We start from the raw sequence: 26290 nt of genomic DNA on the forward strand, positions 1-26290 counted from the left end.
AAATAATAGAATGTGTAAGGCACTGTTTCATACCCGAAACAGCTGTCACTGTTGTGTTTAGAAGTAAGTACTTGGCCCTTTATGGCCACGTCGGGTCGAACACAATCGTAGGTACACCTTCGAGTTATAAGCGCACGTAGTAAGCTTGTATGATTTCATATTCTGTTTGAGACGAAGTTAAAGGGTCAGGACAAAACGTTTAATTAGATAATGTTTTGTGGGCCATGTTAGGAATTAAAATAGTGTAGAGATACCCCGTTACATGTTAATGGCTGAAGTTAACACGTGCCTCAATTTATAGTTTATTTGATGGCTATTTATATTTGTAATTAGACGCGTAGAAGTAAGAGTATAATAATTTCCGATCGTATTTAACGTGTATATTTTATCCAATCTATCGTTGTCCTGCAAGTCAACATAATTATGTAGTGGATAAAACAGATACTTGAAATAGCTATGAAAGGGCAATGTCATTTACAAAAGGTAATATTAATATTACCCACACAATGAAGACGTTCAGTTTAAATTGTATTTGGATTCCTGAAAGTAATTTTATCTGATCGATTTTTTAATACAATCGTTTATGGGTAAACCATTGACATTTCTTCACAAATTTATTAATAGGGGAGAAAGAAAAAATATATTTGTAGAGGATAAAGGCGGATGAATATAATGGAAGATTGAAAATTCCGACTGGCCGTAACATAAGTGGGGGTGCTCTAGTCGCTTGAACAAGATTCCACCTTTCCATAAGTTCTCCGGCATCGAGTAGAATTTATAACTTCCCTAAAAGGACCCTCTAGCTTGTTCTTACATCAATTATAGCAATAGTAATATCATAAAGCAAGTTTACGATAGTTCACAGATCAATAAATAAACAATGTTTTATTCCAAACAACTGTTCCGGGATAATCAATTTAGACTTAGCCGTTACATTAGTTAACTGAATTCTTGGACCAAATTCGAATTTAATTGATTGATACAAATACTTTAGGCAGATCTCCTTACGGCAGTGGTTGCGATACAAAGGACCCTTTGTTGAACTCAAGTTGGGGAACTAAATATTAGACTAAACTAAAATAGAATTTGAAGAATCTTTTATCTTTTACTTGAAACTTATGTTAAACTTATGAGTAGGTAATTCTATTGAGTGTCTTTGAAGTTTAAATTGATTTAATGATTGTCATAATAATTGTTTTCACAGCATCAATTTATTGCGATTGCAACATATTGCGACATAGGCAAATGTGTAATAGTGTTGTGGGCAAAATGTGAAATTCCTTCTGTATTAAAGTTTGCTTTTTCGAAAACATTTTTGTGCGCTCGTTATGCATTCACCGAAATATATGGCTATCCTGCGTCAAAAAACTCAATTTCATTATCGGGCAGCGGCCGGTAAAAACAAACGGCGGGACAGCTACGACCTAAAAAGATTTACGATGTAGTAAGAGAATATTTTATTACACTTTCCATTTCCAAAATACATAGACCTCGAAATAAAATAAAGTACTAGTTCTCCGAGGTAGCATCTTCAGACGTCCGAGAATTCTCCTTCATAACAGATTGCCGAAGCAAAAGCTTCATTTAAAGTATTACCTACCTTGAGTTAATTACACTCAGCGGCACGGAATTTGGCCCAAGCCTAAACAACCAGATATGAGGCCAAATAGGTATTGTATACCTAAGTTTCGTGTGACATGTTAACAGAACATTTGTTTTTGTTAATTTAAGAGGCTAGATTAATAAAAAATTGCGTCTGTTTAACTTTTTTGACTCTAGAAACGCATTTCGTTGTTGGAGCGTAAAGAGTACGGGTGAGTTTAAATTCGGTATTAAATGTTGTAAGGGTTTGGCGTTTTGTTTTTTGTTTCTAAATTAATCTTAGGGTTATTCTCGTTTCTATAATTTGAGAATAATGTCCATTACTTCAGCTCAAGTTGCTCAAATAGTGTTGCTTAGAAGTCAAGTGTGTATGCAGCGGGAGATGGCTGAAACTTTGAATTTATAGCGTACAAACTTAAGATACACGTTAAAAAGGCATGACCAGATCGCCTTTTACACAAGAAGACCAAGAAGTGGGGAATTAAGGAGTAAATCAGCTCGCGATGACCCGATAATCGTGCTTGCAATATCAAGAAATCGGGTTCTCACTACGTTTGAGATACGCCAGCGTTTACAAACAGCAAGCCCAGTGAATGTTAGTGAGCACACAATAAGAAGAAGTATGGAGGATCATAACCTGCATACTCGAAGACCAGCTCGAGGACCAGAACTTCTCCGATACCTCCGCGAAGTGCGACTTACGTTTTCTAGAGAACATGCAAATTGGGCGCAAGGCTAATGGAGTAAAGTTCTATGGATCGATGATTGCAGAGTCACTTTAAGAGCTCCAGACGGCCGTGTAAGTGTATAGAGAAGGTGCGGAAAAGAGTTTCTACGCAAACAGACAGTTTTCATAAAGAGTTTACTCCATTAGTCTAACGTACAATTTGCATGTTCTCTAGAAAACGTAAGTCGCACTTCGCGAAGGTATCGGAGAAGTTCTGGTCCTCGAGCTGGTCTTCGAGTATGCAGGTTATGATCCTCCATCCTTCTTCTTATTGTGTACTCACTGACATTCACTAGGCTTGTTGTTTGTAAACGCTGGCGTATCTCAAACGTAGTGAGAACCCGATTTCTTGATATTGCAAGCACGATAATCGGGTCATCGCGCGCTGATTTATACCTTAATTCCCCACTTCTTGGTCTTCTTGTGTAAAAGGCGGTATGGTCATGCCTTTTTAACGTGTATCTTAAGTTTGTACGCCATAAATTTAAAGTTTCAGACATCTCCCGCTGTATACGCCCTTGACTTCTAAGCAGCACTATTTGAGCAACTTGAGCTGAAGTAATGGACATTATTCTCAAATTATGGAAACGAGAATAACCCTAAGATTAATTTAAAAACAAAAAACAAAATGCCAAACCCTTACCACATTTAATATCGAATTTAAACTTACCCGTACTCTTTACGCTCCAACAACGAAATGCGTTTCTAGAGTGAAAAAAGTTAAACAGACGCATTTTTTTATTAATCTAGCCTCTCAAATTAACAAAAACAAATGTTCTGTTAACATGTCACACGAAACTTAGGTATACAACACCTATTTGGCCTCATATCTGGTTGTTTAGGCTTGGGCCAAATTCCGTGCCGCTGAGTGTATATTAGAAACTCTGGGAGAATTTGCGACTGTAATGTCATTATGAAAAGGTACAGGAAAGGTTGGGAGTTTAATAAGGCGAAGGTTGAGGGGCGCGTTGGTGGCGGAGGCGAAATTCCCTGATATAATGTATCGTAGCAACTGTGCAAAGTCATCGATCAAGCGCTTAGCACGGCGAGGCACTGGCGTCCATATATCTGTACCACGGCGTCGGGGCGTGTTTCCAACTTTCAATTAACAACCCCAAGAAAAAAGTCGTAGACAACTCCGAGCCAAGGAAATACGGCTTCAAGCTATAACTGGATGGCAAAGTAGTTCTTTTTGATGTTGTTCAGCTGTTTCCTTCCACTTTACCACACAGGAACTCCTAAGGAAATGGTATTTTAAACACGCATACAAAAGGTATATTGAAATGTTACGAGTACCTAAAGCAGTATATCTTAAAGGCCAAAAGTAGAGCGCAAATCATGTTTACAATCAATATTCTCAACCGCAAGCGAGTAACATGAGTGGAAAATTAATAAAAAGCACTGGAAAGTTAAACACGTTTCATACGATATTGCATTTACGCAAGAAAATGATCGCGCGAGTAAAATTGAGCTGACATCATAGACATATTGAGGTTACCGAAGTAAACGAGGTGCAAGATACAGTGACACCGCGCTAAGAGCGTGTGCAATATGTGCTATATTGAAAGTCAACGAGACGTGTAGATGGTCTTTCAATTATGGGAGTGCAGGGTGAAGCTGCAAATCTCGTGTCAGCACAATGGATACACGTTCATTTTCGGCGCTTCGTGTAGCCGTAAAAGTTCTCTGCAACTTGTACATGTGCCAAACTGTTCCTCAAGCTCAAGCCAATGACAATTTGTGAGCTACATTCATAGATAGAATTCATTCAGAAATTTCAAGTAACTTCGAAGTCTCACAACCAACTTTTTTAATAAAACGTCTTTGTCTTTGTATGAAGAAAATTTTAACTGTTTTCTCCTTATTATGAAGCGAAAATTGTTCTACATTTACTTTAGAAAGTAGCCCTAAAGGAGGGAAATGATGCAATCGCACCCAACATAATAAGTAAATCGATTTCGTTTTAACACCCTGTACCAATTTTTGCATAGAAATTAGAATAATTAAAATCACAGCGGAAACTCGAACTACGTCTACAAAGAAAACGGACAAAGCGACTCTATACAAAGGACCCGAACAATGGCATAGAAAATAAATACTCTATACAATACATTTCGCCAATAGCTTTTTGTTGTACATTAATATTTTTGTATCATGAAGATTAGCTTAATTTTCAATTGGAGAACGAAAAAGTAATATCGTCGTATTTTTAAAAGCAATGCAGGGTTGTCCCAACAATTAAATTGTGGGATGTCGACCGTTAATTCTTTTTGTCACGGTTCATACATTATTTTTTGTGGTATGCGAGAATTGTACCATTGCGGTTTTGTCAGCGACGAGTGTTTCGTTAATATACGGCTGGACAGAAATTCTTTGTTTATTTAAAATTTATCACAGGTGCGCCTTGTTATTTGGCGATATTTTATATTACAGATGAAAAATTAAGGTTGAAAGTAAAATACGGCTTTAATTAATTGGGCTAAGCAAGCAACCCGGAACAATCAAAATTTAGTAGTTACATAACTTACTTAAGGCCGGGTAACAGAGAAAATGGCGAAAATGAGGTTTTCATTTTTCATTTTTGAGGTACTAAACAGTAAAATAAAAGGCTAAGATTTTTTTTGGGCATAGTTGAGGATATTTTCTAGGGCTATTAACGGATGGAAACACGATTTGATGAAGTTGACTCGATAGAATAAATTCCCAAAGTTACCTCTATTCGTTCTCTAATAATGGTTTTATTTTTAAAATAAGCGATTTGAGATTCTGAATCTTTTACTAAACTAAAGTTCAGAAATAACTTGAGGGCTTTTAACGGATGAAATTTTTATATTGCGTCTTATTTAGTTACTATGTTAAAAAATGTGGAAAAAATCGCCCATGACGGCTTGGACAATCTCAATCAGTCGCGCGGTGGCGCTTACGGAGGACGGACGCGTGCCAGTTTTTTGGCCGTGACAGTTCTCGATATGTCAATATTTTTGACAATGATGACTTTGATGAGTCACAGTATAATAATACCAGTGTTACTGGAGAAAGCTAAAATTTTTGATAATTAAGAATTCTGAATTTTGTCTACCTATTGAAATTTAAATCGTTGGCATCCTTTTAAACTAAGACTCTACTCATGATACATTCCTCAAATATGAGACAAAACCAATGAGTTAAAATTACATTTTAATAGTACCTACATACAATCGTCTTCACTCTTTAGAAGAGCACACTGACACAAATAAATAATAAAAAATTGGGTCAGTGGGTCAAATATAGGGGCAGCTGCACGTCACTGAAAGACGATTCTGTTTACTCGGCATCTGGACTGGAGAACATGAATCCTTGCTTACAGATGCAGATGTAAATAGAGTTATAATTGGACAAATTTTACATGAAATGTTTAACAGAACTCAGTTAAAAGACACATACATGGAATACCAATAAGGTTGCGGAGGGAAAGCTACCTATTATAAACTAGCGGCCGCCCGCGACTTCGTTCGCGTGGACCTCGTTTTACCCCCGTTAGATATGATGTTTTACCTCATTTTACCCATGTTGATAGATGGCGTTTCACGGTTTCCCCCGAATGAATATTTACGAACGTCATACCGTAGTTTGTCCAGTGCTGTAGATTTTAACCAATGACGATAGATGGCGCTTTTAGACACGACTTATTTATTTATTGAAATTTATTTGCCACATATCGTCATAAGGTTATAAACAATAATACTGTAAAGTTTCAACAAAATCCGTTCAGTAGTTTTTGCGTGAAAGAGTAACAAACATCCAGACATCATGACATCCAGACATCCAAACTTTCGCCTTTATAATATTAGTAGGATATTTCACAATCCAAACTAATATTAACTATTTAGCATTTACTTACAGTAAATATTAGTTTGGATCGTGAAATATTTAAAATAAAAAAAAGAATAAAACAAAATAGGGTTTCAAATTACCTATCTATAATCTAATATTATAAAGAGGTAAAGTTTGTGTGTTTGTATATTTGTTAAATTGTAAGGGGTAATCTCGGGATCTACTGAACTGATTTTAAAAAATCTTTCACCAATAGAAAGCCACATTATATCTGAGTGTAATAAGTTATATAAAAACCAAAAAATTCCACGCGGGCGAAGCGGCGGGCGGAAAGCTAGTTTATTTATAATTATGTAAGAGCATAATTATTAAAGTCGAAGTCAAACATTCTTTATTTGTGTGGACCTATATTAACGAGAGATTACAAGGCGTCAAATATTTCAAGAAAAAAATTAAAAACTATTATAAAGCTAAATTTTGCTCTCATGGAGCCTTTAACTACTCTGACAAATTAAGACTTAGAGAAGAAACTAATAATAAAACTATTTAACTGTCCTGCAATGAAAAGCTTGATCGGGTACAACACCTCAAGTTATTTCAGAACTTGATTTCATTAAAAGACTCCGAATATCAAATCGCTTAGGTATCTAAAGTCAAACGATTCTGAAATGTCAAGTGGACTAATGAATAACCCATTAAGATAGTAGCGCCCTCCTGTCAATGACATACCTGGAACGATAGAGTTTTGAACAACTAATAAAAATGCTTTGTCCTAAATGACTGACGGATATCGTAGAGACCTGAAAGTTGGAAGGTGTGTTCTTTTTATGACGTAGGCATCTCATAAGAAAAGATTTTCCGAAATGGGGTCATGAAATGAAGGGGGTGAAAAAAGGGGGCAAAGTTTGTATGGGACAAAGTGATTCCTTGGTTCAATCTACTTGAAATTTAGTTTAACAATACCTTAATATAATTCATGAAAGACGTGTGGAACGGGTAGAAAGTAATTTTGGCAGTCATTTTCTTCGAAGTTGATATCAATACTACTCAGTGCCTTTGATTTAATAACTTTTTATTTTTACAAGTGTTTGAAAACTCCATTTCAGATTGTGTTCAATGTCAAGTCAAATCTCAAATTGAAATGTCTCAATCTCAATGAGGAGACTCTGTATTTATTCCTAGAATTCCCCAAACACCGTCAAATTACCCTTTCGAATTCAAGACAGTGCAGTTTCCCATCAGTCTGCTTCGTAATGACTATAAACAAAGCTCAAAGTCAAACTCTAGGGACCTCTGCTTAAACTCCCATGAGTGCACAGAGGTACGCAGGTAACCGCGTGTGATGCTTATAGCAATTTTCGATAGGTACAGAACCCCGTACATACGTCATACATATTATAGAAAGAAAACACCCAGGCCAATACAAACAAATATGTTTCTGCAATTTTAGTATGATATTTTAATTTATTAATAAACAAAGAGACTGAACAAAATTGATGCGTACCTATACTGATTAATGTTATTAACCACATTCAAAGCTTCGTGAATTGCAACAACTATAATTAAATTTATTATCCAAGCTCTAAATAATCGCTATTAAGAGTAACTTATCATAAAAAAAAAATCCAATCGCTCAAGCTCCCAAGGGCCTACCGATAGGTCGGGTGACGTAATCTTGAAATTCTTTAAGCCGGCGCAGAACTTCCAGAAGGTCGGGCGACGCCACGGCCACTTTGAACAGTGTTTACTTCTGCAGTTATATTTTATATTTATTCGATTCTAGAATATATTCCCAAAAAGTCTGAAAGGTGTTTTAATTTGTATCACTTGGATATGATTTCTATTAGAAAGTGTTGTGAGTGTGACGCTTGAAGGGAAGGAAGTCAACCTAACCTAACCAACTGCGTATTTCTATACTGTGTAGCTGGAAATTGTGGCGGGAGCTCTTTGACGCGTTGTTTTCGGCGAAGAATTGCGCGCGCAGATTTTGACAGCGCGAAATACCTACTTTAGAAGAAATACCAAGCCTTAATTAGTTTCTACCGCACTTGGTGTCGCCAGTTTGAGATTGAGCTAACACGATAAATACTTCAGCTGACTCCACACACTGCTTGGAATATCTTGGAATTCGCGGTAATTACTTAGAAAATTCTAAAAGCTATGGAATATTATGAATATTTTAGGAGTTACTAAGTGGATGTCGCATAAGAATGGGTTTATGCAATTTTCATGAATATGAATTAAAAATTACATTAAATTCAACTTCTGAAAGCCAGACAAAAATCAATTTAGGTGGCGCCATATTATGATTAAAAGCAACCAGGGAATTTCCTAAATCAGTAAATCTGTCTTCCACTGCTACTTATTGGTTGATTACTTGTCAATATTACGTCATAGTGCTCAAAATCTCTTTACGTTTTTCTTCTGTTTTTTTTTTATCAATAACATCAAAGAAAATAGTGTTTTGGTGTGTTCGATAAACACTAATAAATAACCTAAGTATAGTTTTCATAAACTAGTCGTATAGCTCATTATTAGTTGTATCCATCAAGTTGGAAACTATGCTGTGTGAACTTAGCCGTTACTTTAGCCTGGAGTAGGTCGAGCCTGAGGACCTGCGTAGTATCTCGCCGAGCCAATATTGTTTCAAGATACTAATTAAACGTAATGAGATATTGTGTATGCTTCGAATACACTCCGTTTGAATCCGAGCTAACAATGAGGCTCGAAATTGTAGTAAGCGTTACCATGCATATTTGGCCTGAATTTGTTTTAACTCAATTACAATTCGTAATTATAAAAATATTTTTTAATTCTTTGGTGTAGAAAACGTAGATTGTAAATACAATGAATAAACTAAGTTTTATCAGCATTATTTCACAATTTTTAATTTGATGCTGCATAATGCGCAAATAATGTAAGAAAAAGCAACTAATAGCAAAAAATATCAGGAACTAGTCCAATGTGAAAAAATATTTTTGTGTTGAAATTATCGAGGAACGCTTTAGGGTATATAACATCATCCTACAGCCAATAGGGGCGGAGCAGTGAAGAAAAATGTTGCAAAAACTGGAAATGTTATTCAAACTATTTTCACGCGTAGTCGCGGGCACAACTAGTAAGTATCTAATATGGCTTCTTATGGCTCTTGAAAGCAATCATAGCAAAGTTCCTCAAACTTGGCCACCGCAATATTCAGCAGCAGTGCAGTGCGAGTTTCAAACACCGCGCTATCTCTAATCAATACGATTTGCTAATCGATTTGTGGTCATTATTGTTCTACGATGTGCAGGGTCTAAGTTCTGGATACGACTTCCGTCTAGAAACTATTAACACACATAACACAATAATATTGATTGCTTCATTCCATTCTTCCGTTACGATATTGCTTAGTTACATCTTGCATTATGCTTTCCAGAAGCTATTGATTTGGGTTATTCAATTGTATAAAAATTGCTTTCCATACAATTGGATAATGAGTTGAAAAACATAACCCTCCTTGTTTGTTATTATGATTACCTTACTGAGATTTGTTACTTATGACGTCACCGTGAGCGTATCCATCACTTTAGACTTACTTTTTAATCTAAAGTGAAAAAATATCCGCGCTCTATCGCCGCCATTTCTAATTATTGCAACGAATTATTTTCCCTATGCACTTTAATTACTAGCTATTATCTAGTAGGGCGTCTCCTGAGACTGCAGCTACACAGTTTACTCAGCTATCAAGTCTACGACCGAACAAGTTGTAATTTAGTATGCAAAATGTATGTGATTTCGCGCGTGATGTACTACGACAAGACGAGCGCGAGACGTACTTCATTTGGACTTTCAAAAGCTCGCTGACAAGGCTTTCTCCGCTGTAATAATATTTAGGAAGGTGTCAAAAGACGTATTTGTTGAACGATCGTGTTGAGTTGAGTGGTGTTCAATAAACTACCCGGATATTTTGTGCAGACAAAAGTTGGACACTTCTGACATTTCAATTAATAAATGCGTTTTATATCATACAAAATTAGATGTCGTAAGTATCAAAAGTTAACAAAAATAAGGAAATATCCAAAATAATCTGTTCATGAAAATGTATTTGTTGCGTATTTATAACAACAAGATCGAGGCAATGAAAATGAAAATTATTATTTATTCAATACTAGGAATCTTCTTAAAGCATGTAAATGTTTAAACTTCTACACATATCGCATGGATTCTAACTGTAGTGTCGATTTATAACTCGAAAGAGCATGCCAAGAATATGCAAGCGCATTCTCGCCCTATTCTTCGACAATGGAATACCGATATACCTACTTATATTTCCATTTTATTTTATTTCCCAAAACAGCTTATCGTATCTTACACTTTTTCGTAGACTATTTCATAAAATATTCCTAATCCAGTGAAGCTGAAAATGTGATAAACCGAATTTTAACATCGATTTCAGCTCTAAAACTAAGTTGTAATAAGCTCAAGTAATTCAGGGACATTAAAATAGACGAGTTTCATTCTTATTTAATACAATGACTGATAAATTTGTATTCTGCCCTTTTTATAGTAGCCCATTTACATTTAAATCTGCGAGGGGCTTAAATGGAAACTTTCAGTCTCGCTACATTATCTGCGTGCCTATTCGCTTGTCAGAGTTCTCCAACTTATAATCAGGATAAACTACGATGGATTTGAAAATACCAACTTTACACAAAATTGGAACTTTAATTAATTACGCAACTTATAAAACGACATTGTATTGACAACATCTAATTAAGACGTTAATGCCAACTTATAGAATTAATTAGAGGATCCCATTAGGAAAGAAACGCGCGTTCTTCAGTTGAAAACAAGGTAATGTGATTTCTTGGAAATGAAACGGTAATACTCGTACTTTTCATGATATTCCTACTTTCTCTTACGGTTTCAAGACGCACACGTCTTCATTACTATTACGAGAGGCTATTTGCAGTTTAGTGCCTTTCTTTGTTCCAATGGTCACATTTAGCAAAAACAAATACACAACCTTTGGGTCCGAAACGACGCCGCGACGTTAGAATAATCTCTCTAAAACCGCTACCGTGAGTTACTCGCAGGATCGGGGTTAAGGCGGAACTCGTTATACGTAGTGTTGAACTTAATTGTATACTCCAAAGAATTAGCAGGAGTAATTAATTGAATGCTACTGTTCCAGAACGCCTGGATAACTACGGACACTTTTTTAGATTTCGGATAGCGATAAACTTTATATGCTAATTTAATTTGTACGTTTAAAGCAAATTATGACGAAACTTTTGGTCTAGCATTTGTGCCGTTTTATAAGCCCAGTGAGTCTGCGCTGAAAACCTGTATAGATAGGCACTAAGTTCCAAATATGATTAATTAAGTAATTAGAGGTCTTATCTAAGATAATGTCTATGATTGAAATCTACATCAAACGGCTGCGGTATTTGATCATAGACAGTTATTATTTTATATCTGTTTTGTATTTCGTTCAAGATTTGAAATTAACAAATCCTTTGAGCATTCAGATTACTCACGTCACGTGTATCGCTGTCGTATCAACGCACCGTTTTCTCAGAAACCAGAGCATAAACGTTGTACGAAGATATTATAGCTTGTTCATCAAGCTTCGTTATTGATATAAAGCTTGTTACTTACAGTCGGGATCTAGCTTGAATAAGATACAGCTTAAAGTCATCATATATGGAACGAAGTGATGTAAAGCTAGGTACTTACATTCGTCGTGATCTTTGGCGGTGACGGTGAGGACGGTGTGTTGGATGTCCTCATTCTCGTCGACCTCCGCCTCATACAGCTCCTTGTCAAAGTACGGAGGGTTGTCATTCTTGTCCGCGATGCCGATACGGATGAATTTTGTCACTATAACAAAAAAAAACATAGTTTTAGCTACGATTATAAAATATTTAAAATTAAAACATAATATATCTCACTAGTGCTTCTAACATCGCTAAAATGAACCTCCCCAAGGAGCTAAAGACTTTACCGAAGTTCGCTCCTGTTTCAGCTAAACTGAAGCAGTTTCTAACTTTGAATGCACGATATGTGGGAAATCAACTGTTATATTATCAATATTGTTAGCAATTTCGAGAGAATACCTGCAGAGTTGTTTTATCAAGTGTTAGTCGAGTGCAAACAACAATTTTCAAGATAAAATATCGAGAAGAAAAAGATGTTACGTCTATAAAAATAACTGACACGAACAACGATAATAATTATTAACACAAGAAACGGCAATCTCTTCAATTCGGAAAGATTTATGCTACACAATCTTGAATGAGATGACCCAAATGAGTACTAATCTGAGTGCTTCCGAGGAAGCGTATCGAAAAAAGAAATCTAGACGGAAATTGCTTTCGTTTGAGGCGCTCTTTAACAATGATAAATTAGGGCCCCGCTGGGCTGAATGTCCGGCGACTTTATTAAGTAAGCATACCGTTTATTTTGTACACACTGCGCCAATATAAACCTTCTGCAGTTGACACAAGTCCGTACTAATTTCGCCGCATAGAGGCGGCAGTTCCGCTTTGTGTCGCCTCGGTGGCATCTAAACTACGTTCCCTTATTTCGGCTTCTGTAACGAGTTGGTGACAACAGTCTAGTTCGACGCTAGACTATATTACTACTCAATACTGAACATACTCTGGTTACTAATATTTTCGTAGAAACTGCTTCTACCAACACCAAAGTTCGATTATCAAACTTGTCCATTATCGTCTAGTCTGTAGAGCCTGTCGATGTAAATAGTTACAATTAGAACTGATTGAAGATTGTTCCAGAGTTCACAATTTATCGACTAAGTACTTGTCTTCCAAGTTGTCAGGAGTTTGTAGTTTGTAAAGGATGCTTACAGTAATAAATGTACCCAATTCAATTCGAGAATCTCATCACACAAAAAACATTGATTTGACAGTCTTAAAAGAAATGTTTTTCACCGATAAGGATTCATTATACCTACATTTTGTAAATATTTACATTGTTATTTTTCTTTTCATTTCGCTTAAAGTGGACTTGTTTACTTACTGGAATTTCGTCCGGCTCGTGATAAGTAATGATTTTTTAGTAGGTAGCAAGGTACAGCTAATTTTATCTTATTTTGTTTTTGTTATATTTAGAGGCAGCAAAAACTCAATAGCTTTCTGACGTAATCCTTAGGAGTTTAATAAGAAGTCAACATCAACAAAAAGTGGTAGCATTATCCGGGCTTTAAAGAAGCATTAGCGGCGGCCATTTGAGGCTAACGCATGTCGCCCCTCTCGGATCAATTTTTAACCACATCCTTGACTTTTGTTTTTCGTCGTAACTCCAAAGTTGGGTCGGTACGGCCATAAAAACTAATCAGCGACGTTAAGCGGTGCCCTAACGACACTGGCAGCGAGTTTTGACAAACACGCGGGGGCCAGTCCCTGTAACTTTAGCGGGACAATTTCGTTACAAAACTCTCCCGACGCTCCAAGTCCCATAAAAATACGTCGACATCTCGTTGTTATAATTAAATAATCCCACAGCCCTAAAATCATTCCGCTCGAAGTTAAGAACACGCTAAGCGCTGGAAAAATGTAGCAAAAATTACGGAGATCCGTAATTAATAAAGTTTTAACAACTTTTACAAATGCCCCTGTTTCTATATTATTTTGTGTTTTATTAAGTTAAACATAATGTCTTTGATAATTATGTTCTTTTGTTAAGATAGATAAAAAATTAATACAAGTAGCTGCTACTTTACTTAGTACATTATGTATGTGCCTCTGTTAATAAACAGCAGGACTTGAAGGAAACAAAAGAGTCTTAATTTTTATTGATGTCACAAAGTTAGAAGATGAGGCAATATAAATTGCTTACTTACACATTTTGGCAATTCCATAGGTACAAACAAAAAGTCTTAATAAACGATCTATTACACGAACTGACTTGAAAGTAAAAATAAACAGCAAACGCAAAAATGTGTCGAGATTACGTATAATTTTCCAAACAAACATTGGAAATGCGGGCGTAGTTTTTCATTCAGTAGGTGCCTACGTATGCACTTCGAAAGTTCATTAAAAATTTTCTTTGGAAACAAAGGCTAATTAGCGCGTAACAGAAGCACCGCGCGGCTCTAAAGAAAATTGTTGATTGTATTTGCTTGTTCGCTGTCGGGTGTGCTTACGCGACAAAGTTTCGCTATCGACGACTATATTAGAACGGCAATTTGAAACTTACGTCAAAGAAAGTATTGCTCAATAGCACCATTGAGCTACGCTAAGTACCTTTCCACTTCAATTAAGCACTGGAAGAGTTAAAGCGACTGCTAATTTGAAAGCATCAAAATGAAATAAGACCAAAAAGATTTGGCACTACGTCAGATTCATTATTATTATGGCCAAAAGATCGTGAGATTTGCTTCATTTTGATAGGATTTATGCATTCCAACGAAAATATCATAGCTAAAATTTGAACTGACAAAATAGCTGAAACATTGCCAGGAAAAATATCATAGTCTATAATTCATACGGCGTAATTGTTGTGTGAGATAAGAGATAAAAGCAATAAAATGAATTATTACTATGACCACACATTCTATATTGGGAGAATATGGTTAATAAGCTGTTATTCGATTATTTTAGCCTAATTGTGTAGACGGCGTCTGTGCAGAGTTTGATATGTTTGTGTTTGACCAATCGAGCAAGTATTAACATTAGTATTCCCCGTGCAGGGTAATCAAATACACCGCCACGGCTCCGTAACGAGGCTATGTACAAACATCTATGCCGATCTACGCGATCGAGATACAAAATCAACCAGCTACTCGAAATCGATACATTCTTGTCTAAGCACCTAAGTTGGTAGATAGCATGAGTTATAGTATAAAGTCGACGGAGTTTCATGGAACTTGCAATAGTGATAGGTAAAGCTAGGAAAAGGTCACGGGATACTTTTCATTCCGATTAAACATTGTGCTCCCGAGGGAAGAGCGATAAAAGTATTTTGTGAGCTGAAGGTAGTTGTCAAGTGCGGGATATGTTTTTAAGTTTTAAAAGATACTGCTTCTTGGAATCTTCTTTACCTATATTTTTACACAAGCAAAATAATTGATGGATAGGAGACGACGATGTTTTGTGGAGGAAGACATTTATAAACAACAAAAATACTGTTTCAGGAGTTTGTAGTCGCATTAAAATACATGATGTATTTATAACGTTTTCTGTGTGGGAACACAGGAATTGGGTAATATGTTTGAATGAATAACTCATTATTTTCAAAGAAATACGGAGCTTTGCCGCAAAGAAAATGGAAAATAATATGAAAACTGTCTGCCTGATTGGATTAGGTAGGTACAACGTGTTCGTATCATTTGCTAACAATATTACAACACAAATAATATAGCAGTACATTTCCAATTATATTTCGTTTAATCTGAAGCAAAAATATTTTTGCGGCGAATGATACAGTAGTATTATGTTACTCGAACAAAAAACTTAGGTACTATCATTGTTTTGCGATATTATTTTAGAGATATTATTATATTTAATGAGTAGGTCTACTTCTGCCGAGGCGAGATTTTTAATAGAATTTGGTATAAGTAGTACAGAATTTACGATAATGGACAACTTACGTCATCATCAATCAGTAGCCAAGCGCCATTATGTATAGATGAGACCGCGTGCGGTGACGCCAGTTGTTGGCACGTAGATCATCCCCTAACTTTATGTTACGATCGGAACCTATATTAGAAACCGTATGCCGTGCCATGTTGTACAAATATAACACGACATGACAAGGAACATAGATCATATCATAACATAGTTTAGAACTAAAGGGCAAGTAATGGATAGGTGTTTACTATGGTTTAGAAATAAAACGATATACATAAACACATGCGCAGTTATCTATTTCAACTATGTATTGTGCTATGTACAAAATGTTAATGTAACCCTTCATGTAGGTTTCTAATGTCTGTCTAACATAAATACGTAATATCCAAAAATTACTTTAACTACAATCATATTACGTTATTTTTACGTGCGTGTTTCCGCGGTATGCGCACGACATCCATTATCACTCAAAGTCACGAAGACAAAGTTGGAAGGCCATATAGAGGCTGGTGTTCTAAGATATTGCATAATACAGCGTGCCTATCGGCTCAGGAAACGTTCGGCGATCGGATCTCAGAACACATTCATATAGTCGGCGCTGATAATGAAATTCTTTATCAAGAGGTGCACAGAGTGGCGGGACGTGCCTCGGAGGCGGGGAGTACGCCTAGAAACAATGGGCGCTTTTATGCGGCATTTTTATTTACTGTCCCACTAAATTTTTATCAATTTTTTAAGCGTTCCTGACGCAAATTTAGAGCAAAGATAACGTAAGCTTCAAGTATTTAGATTTAATATGCACCGCGCAAACCGCTAGCGGCTCGAAACAATAAATTTATTAATGCCTCAACTTAGTACGCATGATACAATGTAAAAAAGACTTAATTTCTAAATGGAATATAATGTAAATTAACATAAAAGTTAATAACATTTGTAGTCACGACCTTCGTGAAGATTTATAATACGCGAGTTTTGAGTTAAAGAATAGACGTTAACAAGCGTTTCCATTTAAATACGCTGAAATTATGTTACATTCCAAGGTTAGACAGACGAGACTCATCGTCATTTACGAAATTAAAGTCTAATTGTATCACAAGTACAACTAACAAAGGCACACATTGTTCTTGTGTATTACAATCTCGTTCATCTAGTATCGCTTTAGTATTACACCAACAGCCTACTTTCTTTATCCGATTTAACCCATTCAGGCCTAACAAAGACTTTGTTTAGTCTCCACAGACTAACTACCGGTTCAGCTGATTTTAGTGCGACCAGGCATTAGCCGAGCTTGAAAACAGCACGGGCCCCAGGGGAAATTCGGGACTGTGTTGAAATTTAATCAAACGAAAACACTTTCAAGAGTACACAAAACCATACGCCTCTTCTAACCGAGATGTCTTATTAACGCCGCAAGCTCAACTTCGAGTTCACTCAAGGGTGTGATTTTATGTTAGGAATTGGTATTTTCTATTTGGTGAGAAGATAAATAAAATCATTAATAAAAGTGAACTGAATTCATCTTCACGATTAGCAATATTCCCGGATACAATGCTCCCCGAATAAGGTAGTCTACGCCCTGAATTCTCAGGGAGTAAAAATGAATATTTATATTTGCACATTTATTATTTCCCCTGGCGAATGTACTGGCTTTATTCGCTGATAGGGCTGCAGCATAGACATCTCTCGTCCGATAAACAGGAGCCAGAGCCTCGTGAATTCTCGCCTCGGGTCGGAGCCGAATTCGTGAAATCCAACGCCGCTGATCGTCTTATCTGATCACTCCGAACTACTTCTGAAGATAAATGGGGATTGTTCTCTTTCAGCCGCGATTGAAAACCTAACGTCGGTGTAAAAATCTATTCTGTTCACTGATGGTGAGTTGTGCTTCACACCTGTTATTTTGCTTAACTAGGGAAGCGAAGAGCTCAGTGTTTATGTACCTTCTAGATAGGTAGACTTCAGTAAAACTGACGAGATTCCATTTTGATTTAAGAGGAGAAGGAGAAGCGATGACACGTTATGATAAATTATTTTTATGTTCTTTGACTCAATCAGATGAAAATTGCAAAGCAGCAAAACATGCGACATCCCATCATTATTAAAAGTTAAGGTAAAATTCAGTTACGTTGTCATCAATTGCTTGCCACAAATTGTCATGTTCACGCTTGGCCATTTTTGGCGCCATGCATGAGACCATTCATTACACGTTGAATCCATTTTCAATTATAAGTACGGCGAGCTTTTTTGCTTTTTGGCTTTCGAACGTTTCAGCGTTTCGCTTTTTGCGTTAAACGGTGTGTATCGTAATGGCAACCGAGAACAATAAAACACGCGTCCTGTAATAGATTTTCAGTTTTACACATTCCTGTAAGCTCTATTAAACGTATCTATTTATATTTATGTTCGCCTCTTTGAAGCAATATTATTTTCACCCAATCAAGCTGATTTTTTCAGGAAAATAGTCCATTGTACCAAAATAAACGCATAAAGGTTTTTGTATTGTGTACAGCTCCCATTATATTTTTTTCTGAATGACGGTCTGCTTCTATAAAGCTAAACATCAAGTCCGAGTTGCTGGAATGCACCATTAGCGGGCAGCTGAAAACAATCCGTTTTGTTCGTCTAATTTTGAAGACCGACGTGGGCTCGCGGAATTGGATTACGTCAGCCTGGGCTGCACGAGGCTCCTGCGCGCGTTATTCGACGCTTTACAACTTCCGAAACGGGTCAGCAAAGTTTTAATGGTCGAGTGTAAAATTCCTTAATTGGATTGATGACGAGGTGTGCCGCGACAGCCTGTCACTGCCTATAAACTCCGCAATCGCCCAAATCAGAAGCCGTCTTATCCGCTCTGACACTTGCACCAACTATTTATTCTCAGGAGCTGAACCGACTTTCGGTAATCCTTTTCGTGAAGCGACTAATGACTTTTGAAAGAACCCAATACGCCGGGGATTGGATGGATTATTTACATCTTATTCTTTGTCTCTATTAGCTAAAGACGAAAAGATGTTTTCTTTTGAATAATACCGACTGGAGGCTTAAGGGACCGAAGTAAATCATACTCGGAGATAACAAAAGCGATAGCTGAATATCGCAAATCGCGTGTTGATTTCCCACAGGATTGGTATGGACCTCGGTCATTGCCAATACTCCAAAGAACCGGAGGACAGCATACGAATGTGACTTACACGATAATTTATTCACTTCTTACGTGTACTACATATTACATTGAGCTTCCTTCCAGACAGCTTGCGCGTTTGCGGCTAAATCTACTTATTCCCGCTTTCCCGTATCTAAGGCATTTGAAGATATCAGCGAGGATTTGAATCAATATACACATTTTATGGGAAGAAATACATCACCAAAACATACAAGAATAAGAAAATGCCAACAGTGATTTGAATCCATCCTGTGATATTTGTGTAAAACCTTTTTCTTTTTTTTTTTTATTTGCGTGGGCTGTATTTTTGCAAAAGAGCATTATCTTGATAACTTCCTTAATGAATATTAAAGGAGATAAATGAAGTAATAATTGAGTTAAAAAAGGCACAAAATAAGTTTTCGTCATTCCCTTGTTAAAAATATACTAAACAACCACGGTCCAGCGTCTAGTTGCTTCGGAACTCTTATCACCTATACTAGAAGTTGGAATCTTAGAGCAACTTATGTGTGCTAGACGACTACGGCTTATAAAAGTTAAATACAGTCTTTGGAAAGTTGTCGCTTACTAAACAACGAGGAAAAATTTTATGAGGAAACCACCTTAGTATGGTTTCGGTGGCTTTGTGTAATGAAAGTTACTCAACAGGTTTTGTAAGACTGTTATAATTACACAGGTCTAAATATAGCTCAGTTAATTAAGAATTAGAAGGTATTTTCAACGGAGAATATCTCAACTATTATAACATAAATCAATCTTCGTCTTAGTCGCACAAATAGTAGTAAACAATACTCGGATCTACGAGTACCACCTCGAGGAACGCCTGTCGGCTGACTTAAACAGGGCAAAAGAGCAAGACAAATTTACGGATCTTGTATTCCAGCACTTCAACAGCGAGCGATAAAGCTAGCGCCTTAGATTTCCAATATCCGATTTGGGACATCGGAGAGCGTTGAAAAATAAACTTGTGTACAAACGCAGCCGTTAACACACAAAGAATTCGATTTTTATCGCCACAAACAATGAATCCACAAAACGCGAAATCTTAACATTGACGTTTTAAAGAAAAATAGCCCTCAAATGGGTGGAGAGAATTGGATTATTTAAAAAACAAAACCCCAAAACCAGAGTTTTGGATGTCAACAAGGTGATAAAACACAGGCGGTAACATTTTTGGCAATAAATGGAAAATTGTGGACAATTGAATAGCTTTTTGAAGGAAAAACAATTCCTTTTGAGGATACACTTCTTACGGAACGCAATCGAATAATATTCAGATGAGCAGGAATATGGGAAAATATTATAGAATTTCTGGCACGAGTAGCGCCCCCGGCGTCACGGTTAGGGTTGTTACATTATTATTTTTGCAATAGTACGACGATAATTGCACAATGTTGTTGCGTGGAAAGCACATTATTAAATTATGGAATTTATATGCAACGATTTTCTTTTCCACGAACTGGTAATTGGGTTTACCTACCTTCTTTCAATTCAGAGACTCACGTGACTTCTACTCGCATCATGTGGAAGAGTTTATTTACAATGTTATCATGAATAAATTAGGTAGGTATACCTATTATAATATATTGTTATTAGGCATTTACCCTCGTATACAGTTTCATATAAATCAAACATCTGAAATATTCGTTTAATAATTGTTTCAACCCTATTAGGCTTATAGTAATTGGGAATAAAGTGTGATTATTAAAATTATGTGCGTACTTACGTAATTTATTTCATACATATATAAATCCGCAAAAAATATTATTTTTTTTCATAACAAACAAATTTTAGCATCCAACTCGTATTGCAGAGATGAAAAAAAATTTTAGCTTCATGAAAAACAACTTTTACAAACATAGAAATAGTTCGCAACTCACAAAAATTTGCTGTTCATTTAAATATTAAAAGTACCTCCTGTACTAGAATCCACGCGCAGTGGGTCAACAAGCCAAACTTATCTTGTTATTAGGAGTGGCTAGAGGCTTAAGCTCTAAGTGAGAACAAGGAAAGTATTTTCACCAATTTTCATTCAATTTCCACAAAGCCACTGGAGGGTTCTAGAATATAAAGTCACTGATACAAAGAATATTCGTCCGACCGACTCCGTAACATCGAAGGCTGATTATTTTCCACGTTTTATCAAAATGTATACAGACCTACTTCGACATTATCTTTGGAATGGTAACAGCCAATTTGAAACGTTATTTAGTATTCGACAAGAATTAAAAACAATAACGTTTTAACGTTGTACCAAGTTGCGGTCTTTGTTCGGTGAAATAATTATCCTTTCATCTGAATATCTACTATGAGCGAGGTTCGCCTCTGTCAAGAAATAAATAACAACGGGTAAATTATAAAGATCAAACAAATGCAAATCAAGATGAATGAATTTATAATGTAATCTTGTGCTTATTGGATTATTATGTAGGCGGAAAGTTTGACAAACCTCGGCTTAGTCGGAGGTCTTGGGAGTTTTGAGTGAGCAGTCGGAACTACGACGGAGGCCCGAAGAACTGGATAATCCAATTATACAGTGATCCACGCAGCGTATGGGATTTATGCCACGTATCCACCTCAAGGAAATCTAATTTACGCCGAAAGGGTATTATTTGCGCAAGGTCTGTTCGGGCGACGGCAAATAGTTTTGCTAGTACGACCTTGTTCAAACATTGGTACTACGGCGTGGTACCCTCTTCAATATCTGGACTGGTCATTGTGGTCAGGGTTAGAGAAAACGCGAATTCAAAGCCGTAATTCTGCACAATGAAAGCAAAGGGCAAAGCTACTTGTGTATAACTTGCCTCAACCGCGGGAGCTAATAGTTTAATCCGAGATTTAGTTAAGTTATTAATCTTAGTTTGTGGAATAACGTCTCCCTTATTAATGCATCTCTAGCGTTCACTTAATAAGTCTCAGTTGATGTTTAATCTTAGTAACTGGCTAGACCACAAAAAAGAGGCGTGTGGGTCGCTCTAAAAGGTTCTGACGTCCTCTTGACACGTTTCCATAATGATGATTCAGTAGATTGCAGTAATTACCGCAACTGTACGAAATAATTGCGAAGAGCTCTCATTGTAATGATTTATTAATAACATACGTGCTGTATTTGCTACTCGAAAAACAGGAATGCGGAACATTTTATGGCTTTTGGCGCAGAGTGTGCAGGAGAGATTATGCACTTAGCGTCATAATAATTCAAGATAAGTACGAAGAAAATAATGGAACGGACGTTATTGTAGGAATATTATTAAATTTATTTTATTTTTAAAAAAATACCTGTTTCATTACAACAATTAAAGACCGTCTTGATCAAAATTATATTTTGCGAATTAGCTGCTAAACTTGTACCAGAGAGGAATGAACTTAATAGTTCTTATGAGCTACGTAAAAGTTGTTTGAAGTTTAGCTCTGAATATAAACGAATCAAGGCCCGAGTGAAGAGGCACTAACTAGGCAGGTAGGTACATCTATCACACATTTACACAACATCAGGTAAGAAGAGCGGACAAATACCTGCCTATAGGCGAATAAAAAATCTACTTATTCCACGTCATGTTTACCATTACAAGGGAACAACAAAAAGTACCTTTTTATTGATATTATATTAGAGTGTTCGCCTTGTGCTTATCCACCCGAATGGAAACTCTACGAGATATTGTAAAGGGCAATCGCTGTTTATTGGAAATATTTTTACGTATCCTGTACGATACTTATTACTTACGAATTCAGGTGATATATCATCCGCAAAGGCGTTCACTGCGCAGCTACATGAAACTATTTCAGCCATTTGTCTAACATTTTCTGAACCTGGTAACAGTTCGTTTTAAAATTTTCCACGCTACTAAGAATACGCTTGTGGTATTTGTGAATAATACATATAAGAATACACATTTGCAGTCATGATCCGCCTTCATTCGGTGTTATATTTTATCAGTTATTCAAGAGGTCGTGACTTATTTACGGCGGAGGGTTCGATAGTATCGGCCAAATAAGTGAAGATTCCATACCGCTTATTTATTCATGTTCATTTAGATTTGATCACATTCTCTTATCTTCTTTATAAAATGGCGTATTTTATAGACTACGTAATAACTTTGGCATAAGACGAAAATCGATGAAGTTTATGGACTATAATAAATAATGGGAAATCAAACAGCTTTGTGCAATTTTTGGTTCTAAGCTGTATTATTCCGTTCTCAGAATCGAATAATAGGCGGCGTCTTATTCGGTTTCCCGAGTCAGGGGTCTGCGCAGAAACAATGGCAACACCAAGCTTGTGTTTGTTTCACCGCAGTAATTCTATTTTCGGTGCCCGCCCGCCTGATGAGGCAGGGCGCGCACGCACTTTCGAATAAAACCTCTCGTTAGCGCGTCCCGCAAGCGGTCGCTTTCAATAGCACGTATTAGTATAAGTGGGTTCCGTCGGTCGACGATTGGCCGATTGTGTTAGGGCCCGTGTCGATTACATCGCGAACACCGGTTCCCCTGAATTGAGTTATTGTCCCATCTGAGGCGGGACCCGAGCGCAGGTGCCTCCGACCGTTCCCGTTTTTGACGCGATCAAAATACATGCACAGACCCATTCCGGGCTGTTACGACTGGAATAGTTCCCACGTACGCGTCGTTTTGCACAGTTTGCGTTTATGTGAGCTTGTTATCATAAGTTGGAGATGAGTTGGTCGAGTTTTTTGCTGCAAATGTAACGTAATCCTTTTTCATTTGCGGGGCATGTTCCGAACAACAGCAGCCGAATTTTATCGTCGTTGTTCCAAAATAAAAGAGATTCTTTTCGGCTAAACCAACCACTATGAAAACATCTGTATTACACTCTTGCAGTGATGTCATGAAATATCACAGGTATTTGAATTGCGGACTGTTTTTAGGATATTGTAGGACTTGCACAGTCACCCTACGGAATTTAGTTAGGGATTTAAATATTGATTGCATAAGTATGACTGTCTTATTATTTTCTAAAACTTATAAAAGATTGAAGCTGGTGATTGACCTAAATATTGAAATTCAACTGTTTTTAGTCAATTTAATAGTTACATAAGTTTGAATCGAGTTTTGAGCTTAGTTTCAAAACACAAGATAAACTATTCAAATAAGAATCCCTCTGAAAGTAAATCTATCACATTTAAAATATGAAGATAGCTGAATCAACAAATATTTTTAAGGGCTCTTATTGAGCTAAAAATAAGTCGACCTTCTGCAATGTGAGAATCAATCAAAGAAGATAAATAGGCCATGAAAAATACATTTCAAGTAGAATGTAACAAAATTGATGTAATAATTATATCATAAATATTTCTTTCATTTCTTTAACATCTAATCAGCAAAGGATTTAATATGTGGATTAAACACTTACGTAACTATAAAAGACATTACTTTATTAAAATCTATAGTACTAGTATTATAAATGCGAAAGTAACTCTGTCTGTCTGTCTTGCTTTCACGCCTAAACCACTGAACCGATTTTGATGAAATTTGGCATAGAGATAGTATGAGTCCCGGTAAAGGACATAGGATAGTTTTTATCCCGGTTTTTGAAACAGGGACGCGCGCGATAAAGTTTTTGTGACAGACAAAATTCCACGCTGGCGAAGCCGCGGGCGGAAAGCTAGTTTGTTATATTCTTAGACTCAACATGTAAGAAATAATATTATTACAAAATTAAATGATAACTTCTATCTATAATTTTATAACGAGTAGTTCGTTAATAAAGTTCCAACCAAATTGTAGTGTCTAAAGTGTTGAAAAGTTTGTTTAAAGTTATCTCGAGTTCTGACCAACTTTAAGAAATTAAAGTTTAAAAAATTATTTCACTTCAGATAAAGTGATTTTAGTTAATTTGAACAGTTAACACAACTGTTAAAAGAACAGATGTTATTTTAGACTAATAGAGTTCAAATTCGCATGAAATTCGAAATCAAATCCTACACAAAACCTTGAAGATTAGTGCCAATTCGTTGGGAATTGGTATTCTAATGCTTTAAAAATACGCCTCATTCTTCTTCCTTTCTTTATTTTTGCGTACAGTAAGTAGCAGTGGATAACTGTCACTCGCATACAAATTGAAAATAGGGAAGTGACACCGGTGCGATTACGTGCACGAGTGTACGGTAAAATGTATACGAATTCTATTACGCAGTATCTATTGTTAGCAACAATATTGATTAGGTAGGTACGTAATATTAGGTAAAGTTAGAACCGGCATTATACATTACGTCCCTAATTAATATTGAGATCAAACTCAAATCATATTTCATAAAACTGAGCCGAACGGAAACTTTTAAATTAAACAGTTAATTAAGCTGTTAGTCCCCAAAACTCTTGTCGCGGCACAGCCTCGGTTACTTGCAAATTCGAATCTGTGTTTACATATAAAAGCTGCTTACGCTCCGGAATATTTCAAGACAAATTTATTTTAAAATATACGGATTTCCCGCGGCACCGGTGCTTCGATATTGATAATTTCCGCAATAAATCTAAAGTGTTTTTCCTTATTATGTGGAGACGAGGTCGGCGCTATTCGACGGTAATAAATTTCGGCAGTAATGAGGCCCCACACAGTTGAATGTTAAGAGTTACACCAACAATGGACTTAATGACTGAAATCCTTCAGAAGAACGGCACACAACTTGATGTAATAAATAATTACGAAGCACTTACTTCCTACTTCAATGGTTTTGTTAAATACATTTTTGTATAAGAATTGCTAGAGACTCGTGGGTCACTTAATGGTAAGCGTATTACATTTGTAAACTGAGTAAATAATCCCGGAACTGAAGTAAAATGTAAAGCAATTTTATGTAAAACGAAATACTGTGATTAATTAAATTTAAGCCCGAAAGTTGGGGTGTCTTTGCCTCTGTCATCCTATTTCACATTCCGTTGCAACTCACGACTTCCGCATTAATGGCGAATAAAACCACTTTTATTTGACTTTTTATCTTTCGGGAATTAAAAACGTGAAACGGAATGATATTGACATTTTCAGATTATAAAAAAAGAAACATAAACACAACCAATTAAAACTCTATTCCCGGTTTATATGTAGTTCAGCATTAGTTGTGACCGAGTGTGTTACGACACTGATTTATATCAGTATAATTAATAGTAAAGACATACCAAAAGAAACAATACTATTTAGAAACACTAACAATCCTACATACTAACATTTCCAGAACGGTGAACCATATTCTCGTGTATTATGGCCTATGGGTCAATTGTTTTGTTATTGCTTCTCCTTTGTACATGTGAACTGTATACGAGTATTGTGTCTCTGTGATACACCTAATAGGTTAATTTTCATTCAAGCTTTCAATCCGCTGTATTGATACCTGAGATGATAGCGTTGTGAGAAGGGTCGTCCATTCAATTTAATATCGCAGAGTGAAACAT

The 26290-nt window shown here is 36.4% G+C and overlaps 1 protein-coding gene across 7 annotated transcripts in view; it reads right to left on the reverse strand.

The window, feature by feature from the left end:
* LOC135087825 (neural-cadherin) overlaps positions 1-26290 on the reverse strand; it is a 368977-nt gene that overhangs the window by 85733 nt on the left and 256954 nt on the right. For all 7 annotated transcript variants that reach the window (XM_063982631.1, XM_063982629.1, XM_063982630.1 and 4 more), the window contains one exon: positions 11864-12007. In XM_063982631.1, the coding sequence (XP_063838701.1) occupies positions 11864-12007 (144 nt within the window). The remainder of the gene's footprint in view (positions 1-11863; positions 12008-26290) is intronic.

Source organism: Ostrinia nubilalis, chromosome 3 (genome assembly GCF_963855985.1).
Source record: "Ostrinia nubilalis chromosome 3, ilOstNubi1.1, whole genome shotgun sequence".
NCBI classification, from domain to species: domain Eukaryota; kingdom Metazoa; phylum Arthropoda; class Insecta; order Lepidoptera; family Crambidae; genus Ostrinia; species Ostrinia nubilalis.